Below are 12,046 nucleotides of genomic sequence, written 5' to 3' on the forward strand. Positions count from 1 at the left end.
TGAGGTATGACTTTTACTTCTAGTTAACAGTTAAACTCTGTGTAGGCTGTATAATTGAACTGTTTATAATAGAACTGTAAGAATGGGAGGATATCCAGTTTCTTCTGGAAATCAAATCAGCCTCAATGCATCTCACTGTCAAAACTTGTGCTAATGGAACAATAAAATATTGGTATTAATGTTCTAAGAAAATAAAGTGTTAAAGCACTCAGTCACAAATTTATCTGAGCATATTTTTTAGTAATAGGTGATTTCTAAGTAAGTTTAAAATCAGTGACAGTAATGCTATAATCAGTAATAGCTCTATATAAAACATTGAGAATCTCTAAGAGAGAACCTAGGTTACTTGATGAAACACTTAAACAGTGTTTTTTAATGAAACAAAGCATGAATTGAGATTCAATGTGTAGGAGCAAATATTCATATAAACTAAAAGAAGATGTGTTAAAGGGAAGCTGGGGGAACTTTGTGATAGATGTACACTGATACGAGTTACACCAAAGAAAAGCTGTATTTTGTAACTACTTTTTTAGTTCTTTTTAATAAATGGCTGTAGTACATTCAAAAACCCAACAACCAAACCACAACTAATAGTAGTGAGATTAGTATTTAGTAGTTGGAACATGAGATTTATTGAATTATTTCCTCTGGAAAAGCCAAGATGACAGGTGGGGGATCTTGACTGTAAGACAAACATACACAAGTCGAACATTTTCGAGGGGTCTGCTTTTTACTGTTAGATGTTATACAATTATTCCTGTAGATGATGATGATATTTTTCTTGTTCTGCAAATGAAGGAGAGCAGTTATGATCAGAGGTCTCTCATTCTTAAAAATAAACCACCTTTCATTGAACAGCCCTGAACAGCAGTAGAATGCAAAGTTCTGTTCTAAAGATCCATTGCTTCAACATGGCACATTGTATCTACGACTCAATATTTATGTGTATGTGCCATTTTATTTGTTGGAGAAGGGAACTGTATTTGATGAACAGTATAAGATTTTTTTTAATTTTACTTTTTTTTTTTCTTCTTAATCCCAAATCTTGCACCAGTCTCAAACTAGTGTGGTTGCACTGTCTTGATAAGAAATATGATGGTCTTAAACCAGCATTGAGAATCATGTAGGCTTTTGTTGCTCATAGTTACAGCTCCTTCCCTCAAACCCCCAAATCAGCGAAGCTGTGGTGTGATTACTGGTGGATTGTTCTGTGGATACATTTCTGTAATATGGCATTTCAAGAAAGGATTTTTTTCAGTTTCTACTCTCGCATTTCTCTCACAAGCAAAGACTAAAGGTGAAGAAATACAGCACAAATAAGGAAGTATGCAACAAATAGTCAGTACGCAGCAGCTCGTATGTATTTCCATTAGTCAAATGAGAGGCTTCCCATCATTGTGCCTCTTGTCTATGTCTGCATATTAATCAAGTATCTGAAATATGCATACGAGAAGTAACCATTCATACTGTAGTAGTTATAGCTTTAATTGTAAATTTGATGTATAATAATTTGAACTATTTTTTTCATGAGCTGTGCTCATAATTTGTTCATTGTATTATTTCCAATCCATTTTCCACAGCTGCAATCTGAATAAGTGGCTCAATTATAGTTAGTGTTATCCTTTAATATTCACTGTGCCTCAGGGAGAACTTTGAAAGAAATATTCTATTTAAAGACAATTATGCCTAAATATCATGGTTTTGTAAAGACATTTGCATGAAAAGAAGTGCATGAAGAACTCCTTCTCCTCTTCATACTCATATCTGCAGCAATAATTCTCCTAGTGACATCATAATCAACTGTCATATGGTGTGATATCACAGTGCAGTGTGACCAGAATTTTCTGGCTTGGACAGACGAATAAGTCAGATGACTTGAAAGCCAGGCATAGCTTTAATTTTGCATCTGAAAATTGGGTAGTTCTGATTTAGGAATCATTAAGAAATAAATGCTATTAATAGATATACTGAAAATATGTAAATCAAAAAATGTGCTAATGTAGTCTGCTTTAAAAAATAAGCAAACTGTAGTGAGCCTGAACTTGCATTAAAAACCCTTTTTGTATGATTTTCTTCATTTTCAAAAAAGATTTTTTTTCCTAGTGTCAACTCTACTTATAGGAAACAATAGCTTGTGACAGATTTGTTCAGTGGGTTATCTGGTCCAGGACTTGTGAAAATAAGAAAGCTTACCTACCACTTTCATTTCTCCTTTGCAGTGTTCTTTTCCATTGCACTTGGAAGTATTGGCCTGAAGGCAGAATTTTCTTGCAAACTTTGGATTCCCATAAAGTAGCCATTGTGTAACTGCTGCTATACTGGTGATATACGTAATACTACTACCCTACTATGTGTTTCTTTCAAGAGTGGAAACTAACCAGACTCTGAGCACACAGAAAAAGCTGTGTAGAATCAACTGAATGAAAATTAAATGTCTCATCTTCAGCTTTTGGCATACTATTCCTGCCTATACTCCTATTTTATCAGATTTCACTTGCCATTTTTTAAGATTAGAAGAGTTTGGGAGTCATGGTTTATAGAATTGTCATCTGGGTAAATGCTGGAGATTAATGCTCTTATCCAAATTATGCATTCTTTTTAGGATGATAACATTACATAATAATAGGGGCAGATTTCCAAAGTCTTGATCAACAACATGATCACAGAAAGACTTCTTAAATAATTCATTTCCATCTATCAAGGCTGACATGAGGCAGCGTTACCAAACAGCCTCCTTTTGACAGGGCAGTCCAATAGTACAGTTCTTATTCATTGCTTTACTACTGGCACAGGAACGTTTGTGGGCATGTATCCAGGTCCCCAGGAAACTTGGAATCATTCCATGTTAAAGAACTGTAACTGTAGCTAACAAACCAGCTGCTGTATTGAGCTCAGAAGGAAGTCTTTGTAGCTGTGTGGAAGGAACTTAAGTTATTTGCATAACATCCAGCAGCCTTAGTGGGAAGGGTTGGCAGGAGCACAACAGCAGGGTAGGCATCCAGCTTTTCTTTTTTGACCGTATCTGTCAGTGATTCCATTCTTAATTGCTAGGATGAGACTGAAAGAGGGGAAAGTGAAGAACTTGACTGAAAGAGCTGTACAGGTCTGAAGAGAAGAATGCTCATGATCATATTGGCAGCATTCTTTGTGGAAGGAATAGTTTATTGAAGTCAGTTTTATAATAATAGTTATGAACATATATTAGCAACAATATTGCTAAGTTCACACTGTGGAGAGAAAATAACCTGAAAAAATAACACATATATGAGAACACAGTGCTATCCATCAGCATGGGTCAGCTGTCAACAAAAACATGCTGTTGTGCTGAATTACAGGAATTTGGAATGGTCATTTACATTAAAAACAGGTATTTTTGTCAATTAGGCCAAAGAATATTTACTAGTGCATCTTAAATATACTGCATCACCTCCTCAGGTTGTTAGCATTTCCAGTTAAATGTCAATCTACACTTCCAAAGCAGGCATTTCTTTGGTCTTCAGTCACACCAGCATTACACTGTAAATAAAAATAATTATCTCTTTAAATACTACCTTTTGCAACATGCCTTTATTTTAAAATACTCATGCCATACTTCAAGTATTTAAGCTACTACTAAGCAGTGTTTTCCTGTGGCCTCCAGGGCCTCTCCTGCCTTCCACAACTACAGCTGTTTGTGAGGCCAAACAGTAAATCGTACTGTAGAGTTGAATTGAAAATTAAAGGGTGGTAGTGTGCATTTGTTGTTGTTTTCTCCTGCTTCTCACCACTTTGTCCCCGATTTAATTTCAACCTGGATTATTTTCATAGTTCAATTCATTACTTTTGCAGAAATGCTTATGACAGAAAAAGGGTTAGCAGAAGGGCTGGAATTTTTGCAGGATAGGCTTTTCTGACCTCAGATGTATTTTCCAATTTGTAGGAGATTATTTTTTATTTAAGAAAAGCATACATTAATGACTTCTATGAATGTTTTTTATGTAGGAGAAGTCAAGAAGGCTAGAAAATGTAATTCACCATAATTTCAAAGAAAATAGAGTTAATCTTCAATAAGAAACTAAATATCTTTCCTGATATGTGAAATTGACCTTTCTGTGTTCTTGACTAATTTATATTCTTGCAGAAATAGAAAGGATGATTCTGGAATAGTTCAGTTTTCTTTCAGCGTTTTTAGTTGGCAAAGGTTTCTCACACTTATATGATTACATAAAGAGCACCCTAAGAGATGATTAAAAAAAATCTGTTAGCTGCCCAGGTTAATGTGTATCCCATAGGCATTTTCTTGTATTTCACCTTTGTAGTACTTGTGCCCCACAAATATTAGGCATATTGATGTGTCTGAGAGCAGACCTATGAAGAAAGGCTTGGGGTGTTGCTAGATGAAAACCTTAATATAAGCTGGCAATGTGTGCTCACAGCCCAGAAAGCCAACTGTATACTGGGCTGCATCAAAAGAAGTGTGACCAGCAGGTCAGGGAAGAGTTTCTCCCCCTTTACTTTGCTCTTGTGAGACCCTACCTGGAGTAATGTGTTTAGCTCTGGGCCCCCAGGTGAGAAGGACATGTTGGAGTGATTCCAGAGGAGGCCACAAAGATGATCAAAGGGCTGGAGCACCTCTCCTATGAAGACAAGCTGAGAGAGCTGGGGTTGTTCAGCCTGGAGAAGAGAGGGCTCTGGGGAGACCTATGTCTTCCAATACGTAAGGGGGACCTCCTGCACGAGAGCTGGAGAGGGACTTTTTCTACAAGGGTGTGCAGTAACAGGCAAGGGGAATGGCTTTAAGCTGAAAGAGGGGAGATTTAGTCTAGATACTAGGGAAAAATTATTCACTATGAGGGTGGTGGGGCCCTGGCACAGGTTGCCTGGAGAAGCTGTGGCTGCCTCGTCCCTGGAAGTGTTCAGAGCCAGGTTGGATGGGGCTTGAAGGAACCTGGTCTAGTGGAAGGTGTCCCTGCCCATGCTGGGGGGGGGGGGTTGGAGCTGAATGAGCTTTAGGGTCCCTCCCAACCCAAACCATTCTGTGATTCTGTGACTGATATTTTCCTTTTTGTGTTGTGTTCTCATAAGTCGATGTGTGAAAATTCTGCATACCACTTTTGAAGTACTATTTCTCTGAACACACCAGTTGCTTAAACAATCTTTTACACTCCTGTAAGGAACCAAAACCTTTGTTTTAATTGGCCATCAAACAGGTGCTCTGAGGAATTCAAGTGTAGTGAAAGTGAGCTGAAATTATACATTGTTACCCATTCCTAGTAAGTCACATAGAAACTGTGCCAATCATGATGCAACTATAACTCTAGCTTGTGTTTAGTGACCCAGTGTGGAAAAAGAGTCCTAAATTTTGCTGTATCAAACACAATTTTGTGTTGTTCTCTGACAAGCAGGAAAAGCAACCTGTCAAGTTTAATTTATATTATTTCTTTTTCCTCTTGCCTTAGTCTTCCCTGCCCCCCTTTCCTTTTTTCCTGTTTTTTGTTTTGTTTTGTTTTGTTTGTTTGTTTTTGTTTTTTTTTGTTTTTTCTTAAACTTTTAATATTGGGGAAAAAACACTTCTCTTCTGAGCTCCTCTTACCACCTTATTTCTTCACTGAAATAAAGGGAGAATTCACATTCCAGGCTAATTTGACCTGCCTTTTTTTCCTTTTTGTTTTATTTATTATTTTTTTTTTTACCTAATAAATGCATGTTATGCTTATTTGCAGCATCTCAAAAGATCATTATGTTGGGGTTTTTGTTCAGAGCACAAAAGCTGGAAAGGGACTACATAATGCAGAGTCTTGTCTTTTACTTTAGTCTAATTTTATGCAATGGGTTAGAGAACGGGCTCTGCCTGCAAACCAATCTTTGCAGCATGAGTCATGGTCATTCTTAAAGACCATTGAAGCCATTGAAGAATATTTTTATATCCTAACAATTCCAATTCTGTATCAACACTTATCAATAGGGCTACTATCTTTTCTTATTTGTGGAAGACAACAGGCTTGTTCTTTAGCGCATTAACAGTTAAACAGTCTAGGTTTCCAGCCAGAGGAATATAATGTAACAGAAACAACCACAACTGTTTTACACAGCCAAATAATAGCTTACACTTCAAATAAAGGAATGTAAGTCCCCTTTGAAGAGAGGAGAAAAAAGTGAAATTTATTCACTGAATTAATCGTAGTGGAGAGATTACTTATCTTTAAAATGTTCTTTTAAATGGGACAAAACACTTTGTCAAAGGTTGTATCTCTTTCGTGTATTTTACATATTATGTTGTAGCAGTCTTGACCCAGAAACTCCTGTATTGGCCAGTTTCATTCAAACCCTTGTGATTAAACAGAGAATAAGCAGCAAAGTTCCTGTCAGCATTGAAGGAAGTGCAGAATGAATTGTGTGCCTCTTCTGCTTGGCAGAACCTGCTGTACTATTTATTCAGTGTGCATGTACTGGTTAGACCATGAGAGATATGGGGGTTCAAACTGTTCATATCCTGTGGAAACCAGGATTATGGCATTTGTTGGGTTTTAAGGAGGCAGAGGATAGAAAAACATACAAAGAAGCAAGTTTCATTAGTTCCAGTTTAATGGGATGTTGTATATATGCAAGCAACACTGGTGACTTTTCATTCTTGACTATAGACATTTTAATACACTTTCTTTTTCTTTTTTTATGAACAGATAAAAGAAATTTTTCTGGATTAATACTGAACCGAATGCGTCTGATCTGAAGGAAATGTTTTAGGATTGTTGTCCTGACAAAGTTGTACAAAAATGGCACACTGAGGTTTCTGCTTGCACTTCTGAGAAGACTGTGACTGTATTTTTGTATTGGATTTTATTGGCCCATAAAAGACAATGTAATAATAGAAGTATCTTTATGCAATAGTAGTGGTTCACCTCCCACTGATTGGACATGAGTGATCAAAGGTCTTTGCAAGAAGATAAGCACAAAGTTAGTAGAACTTCCTCAAAGTTCAGGGAGTCTTCAAGAAGCATGCAATCTGATGATTATTTTGCGAGAAAACTTAAAGCTTTGAATGGTAGCATGGGTCCTCCTGTTTCTTCAAATGCATCTAGCAAAACTGAAAATAATCAAGCAAATGGTACACCAGCTGTGCCTAAAATGGGTGTTCGAGCAAGGGTGTCTGAATGGCCTCCTAAAAAGGATTGTTCCAAAGAGCTGAGTAAAGCTGCCTGGGAAAACAGACCTCCAACCGGTTATGAAGGTGTTGGCTCAGTACTTCCAAATGGACAAAATGACCAAAGTGATGGACAGCAAGAAGAGCTAGAATTGGAATTTACAGAGGGAAAATACTCGATTGGAGATCTTTTTGTTCATTCCCCTCAAAGGGGACTTCATCCCATAAGGCAAAGAAGCAACAGTGATGTGACAATAAGTGATATTGATGCTGAAGACGTGTTAGACCAGAATGCTGTTAACCCAAATACTGGAGCAGCTCTTCATAGAGAATATGGCAGTACCTCTTCAATTGATAGACAAGGCTTGTCTGGTGAAAATTTTTTTGCAATGCTAAGAGGATACCGAGTGGAAAATTTTGAACATAAACCCCTTGCTCCCTTTGGATTTTCTGAGTTTTTCCACTGTGACCCTACAGTTTCTCCAAGTCTACATGCTGCTGCACAGATTTCCAGGGGAGAATTTGTCAGGATTTCTGGCTTGGATTATATGGATAGTGCCCTACTTATGGGTCGAGACAGGGAGAAATCTTTCAAGAGGAGGCTAAAATCAGAAGCAGTAGAAACATCTCTCTTTAGAAAATTGCGAACAGTTAAAAGTGAGCATGAAACTTTTAAGTTTTCATCTGATCTGGATGATAGACTTGACAGAAATGTTCGTTCTTGGAACTGTCAGAAATGTTTCGCACATTATGATGTTCAGAGCGTTTTGTTTAATATAAATGAAGCAATGGCTACCAGAGTAAATGTAGGAAAAAGAAAAAATATAACCACTGGGGCTTCAGCTGCGTCACAAACTCAGATGCCAGCAGGCCAAACGGGAAACTGTGAATCTCCTTTGGGAAGCAAAGAGGACCTCAATTCAAAAGAGAATTTAGATGCTGATGAGGGTGATGGGAAAAGCAATGATTTAGTATTGAGTTGCCCTTACTTCAGGAATGAAACTGGTGGGGAAGGAGATAGACGGATTGCACTTTCTAGGGCGAATTCAGCATCTTTTTCTTCAGGTGAAAGTTGTTCTTTTGAGTCCTCTCTGAGTTCCCATTGCACAAATGCTGGTGTTTCAGTACTGGAAGTACCAAGAGAAAACCAGTCCATTCACAGAGAGAAAGTGAAGCGTTACATCATAGAACACATTGATCTTGGAGCATATTATTACCGCAAGTTCTTCTACGGAAAAGGTAAATTTTTCTAATGCAGCTGTTCAAAGATATTCATGTGTTAGGTTTAAGTTGCTTAGTAAAGATTGTTCATTGTCTTCTTCTCTGTAGAGAGACGTGAAAGTATTACAGGGGATCCTGAAGCTTTACTAAAATTAAACTTGTTATTCTTGCTGTCCCAGAGGGATATTCAACAACCGGTGGGTTATGTACGAAGTTACGCAATACTTGTGTAGGTTCAACGAGTGTGGGGTCATTTAAATTACTACGTAAACTAACTTCTCCTAACTAAAGTTTCTTAGTGGGTAGAAAGCAAAGAAAGTATTTCTGTTTGGTAAATGCACTGGAAATACTGATACCAAGAATAGAAATCATTATTTCTTAGAAGGTGCCTAAAAGAGAAGTTTTTATTATTGAAGCTTTTGGCGCCCTTCTTTTAGATTCTGCTGTCTTCAGTTGTCTGTTTTGTAGCCTTTCATGCTGTATGCATATATATGTACTCCTTGAACAGACAGCTTCTGATGATATTTAGGTTTTCAGCTTAAAGAAGGTTGTTTTATGTTTTTCTCTTAACCTTTTACCCTGTTCTTTTAGGAAACGCTCGCACTGCAAAGTGCAAGGGTACTCTTCTTAACCGAGTAATTATGTGGCTTGAATCGTTATTCAGATAAACTGTTCCCACTTTGTGATCTACTTTGACTGTATTCAGTACTGCATTATGCAATGTCTGTGACAGCTCTGTTTCTGTAGGGAGAACCCCAAAATACCTGTCTCTGTCCTTCCTGTATTATGAATTACAGCTCAGTCTTTTTGCTGTTACTAAACTGCTTCTGTTCTTAAAAGACTGTTACTGCCTGAGTCTTCCTGAAGTCATGCTTCCTCTGCTTTCTAATTATATTTGAACAGCAGGAAATAAGCACCGTTCGGTACTCCTTCCTTCTGTGACCCTTCATAGGGGAGCTGAAAGAAGATCCAGTACAGTGCTTGTTTTCACAATATGGTAGACACCTAGAACATACTGGCTGTAAAAACACTGTATTGAAAAGGCAAGGAAGAGAAGAATCTTGATCCGTCATGCAAGAGGAAGAAAAAGGCCTAGGGCTAAGCAAGAAATGGGCACTAAGTTGAGCCATTCAAAATGCTTTTAAGCTAGGCAGGTTGTGAAAGGTAAATAGTTTTCAGGGAGTCAAAGTGGAAGAGAATGGAGGGAAACTTGTAACAAAAGGGTGGCATGTGTTTTGAGGGGCAGACAGAAGAAAGGATGGGCATAGACAGAAATGAAAGGAAGATTGTCAATGGACAAAGATGCTGGCAGGATAGGGGAGGGGGGGGAAAGACAATGATTAAGTCAAATGAAAGAGGACTTCCTTGTGAAGTGCTTTTATCATGAATGAGTTACAGGTTCTGAAGCTCTGTATATTTTTTTTAAGATAAATCTTGTCAGAGAGATAAAAAGAAGAAAGTACAAAGACTGCTCAAAACCACTTTAAATAATATCCTATAAACAAACTTAATGACCTTTCTGGAAAGCTGATGGAAATGTAATCAGTTTTAATTAACTTCTGTTCTGGTATTACATATATATGATCTCTTGACTAAAAGTAAAGAATGCTTATATTGATATAGTAATAAATAGTTAAGAAATAGCATCCGAGAGTTTTGTCCTACCTAATAGGCAACTTGAATCGTTATTGTCCTTGTTACTAATTGTTCTGTAGGTAGAGTTCTTCAAAAGTATATATAATGCGATATATTTAATAACCAGTAATAAATTGTTACTCTCTCACCCTTACACTGATAGATAAGCCATGCCTTGTTCCACATTGTCTTTGTATAGAGCTGTAACAGAACCTACATGAGAGAAATCTGTATTGGGTGGCTCTTAAGAGTCAGATAGCAAGTCATGGCAAGTGCATGATGGAACTAAAAACTTAATTTTCACTACCTATTATCTCAAGGGATCAAGCATGTAAGGAATCTCCAGGTTACTTCCAGCCAAACAAGCAAAGTTCATTGTGTTGGGTACCAAAATATCTTGCTGCTGTGCTGATCTCCCATGTAAGAAAAAACGACATTTATATGCATACTGAGTCTTACTTGATGCTCTTCCATGACAGTGAGCTCTCCTAGCTGATTGTTCATTGAATTGTAGATTTAATAGCACAGTTGAATTTAGCAAAATAACTGTGGAAGAATGAAATGAAAATGTAGCAAACAATAGTCACTTCTATACAGGGTCATGTAATGCCAACAATGTTCTTTGCCTTTAACAAGATACCTATGAAAAAGAAATAACTTTCTGAATATTTGATTTAGTTCACAGTTTTATAATTGGCACTTGTCAGCATACAAGTTTTATTTCTGTTTTAAGATGCATGGAAGAAACACCCTGGCATGTGTAGCACTAATTATTCCGTTTCCTTTCAAGAAAGGAGAGATTTGGAATTCAGTGTCTTCTGAAATGAGCTCTAGTTTTATACTGCATATTTATAAGCTTTGTAACTATTGTTAAAATCAAATCCGACAAAACTGATGTAAAATATGTTAATGTTTATGGAAAATATCTTCTCAGTTTTCAGTGTAGGTTTGTAAAAGCTAGAATGTTTTATTTTATCTGATGGCTTTGATTTATTAATGGTGTCCTTTATTGAACTATATTTTTGTGGGATAAAAGGGTATGAGAAGGGGAAAAAAACTATGCTGATGTTAAAAAAGGATAATTGAAATATGCTTTTATTATCATTGATTTGTCTTTTTCTCCTTGTGCAATTATCCTCATAATACCTTGAGACTTGACTATTACTGCTTTTTTATTTGAGGGATGCTTGCAATCATTTCTTAATATGTTATTGTATTTATCTGCTGATAAGAAACTGAAGAAATATCCTGGAAAAAATGTATGGGCTTAGGAAGCTTTTGGTATTAACTCAGTTTGTGTAAATAAGACTCCTGTATTAGAAGAAAAGTTGACAATTATTTCTCAAAATTGAAAAGTAGAAATAAGGGAATATTTTGCCATCTCTCTTTCAGTTAGAAAATAGCATTTATTTTCATCCCTTATCTTCAGTTGATACTTTTAAATCAATATAAATACATTTAAATGAGCTTAAAGAGTTTGTACTCTATGAAATTAAAAAAGGGTCTTGAATTAAAAGTGTGTTTCCCAAATCCCAGAATATCGGTACCTATTCTTTCATTTGCTTAAGTTACTTTAACTCCCATTCTTGAAACTGTTTTATCTGTTTTATTTTTAATGTACAGAAGCAATGTCCTTGGTTTTGTCTTTCATATTGTAAATAAATAAGCAGATACCTGCCAACCTTGCATTTTTTCTGCTCAGTAATACTGCAGCTGAGAAATCTAGTAACTGTAATGATCCTTTTCTAGATTTACACCAAAATGAAAGGCTATAGAAACCCTAATTGACGAATCTAACTTTTGTCAAAAGCCTGAGTATGCAACTGTAGGGAGTTTTTCAAGTTGCTGAAAGTGGCCTCTGAATTCCTCCTTCACTCCCGTCTGTAAAATCCTGTTCCATTTGATAAATTTGCCCATAGAGGCTCATAGTTTAATTTTAACACTGGGAAATCCATGAGGTATGATGTATCTATTCAGGTAGAATGTTTACACTGGGGAAGGAATACAGTTGGTGAGCATGAGTGAATAATTAAATGTCTGTGCTCCTTTGATCACAGGTGTTCCTTCCGA

The 12,046-nt window shown here is 36.7% G+C and overlaps 1 protein-coding gene across 5 annotated transcripts in view; it reads left to right on the forward strand.

Moving 5' to 3' along the window:
- The window catches only part of SIPA1L2 (signal induced proliferation associated 1 like 2), a 147,237-nt gene that overhangs the window by 54,850 nt on the left and 80,341 nt on the right, over positions 1–12,046 (forward strand). For all 5 annotated transcript variants that reach the window (XR_009969050.1, XM_062641710.1, XM_062641714.1 and 2 more), the window contains exon 3: positions 6,660–8,359. Coding sequence is in view for 4 of the 5 variants with exons in the window: in XM_062641710.1 (XP_062497694.1) it covers positions 6,895–8,359 (1,465 nt within the window). In the remaining variant the exon portion in view is untranslated. The remainder of the gene's footprint in view (positions 1–6,659; positions 8,360–12,046) is intronic.

The sequence above is a fragment of the Pezoporus occidentalis genome, unplaced genomic scaffold (genome assembly GCF_034315485.1).
Source record: "Pezoporus occidentalis ecotype Australia unplaced genomic scaffold, CSIRO_AGI_Poc_V1 ctg7, whole genome shotgun sequence".
Classification (NCBI taxonomy): Eukaryota; Metazoa; Chordata; class Aves; order Psittaciformes; family Psittacidae; genus Pezoporus; species Pezoporus occidentalis.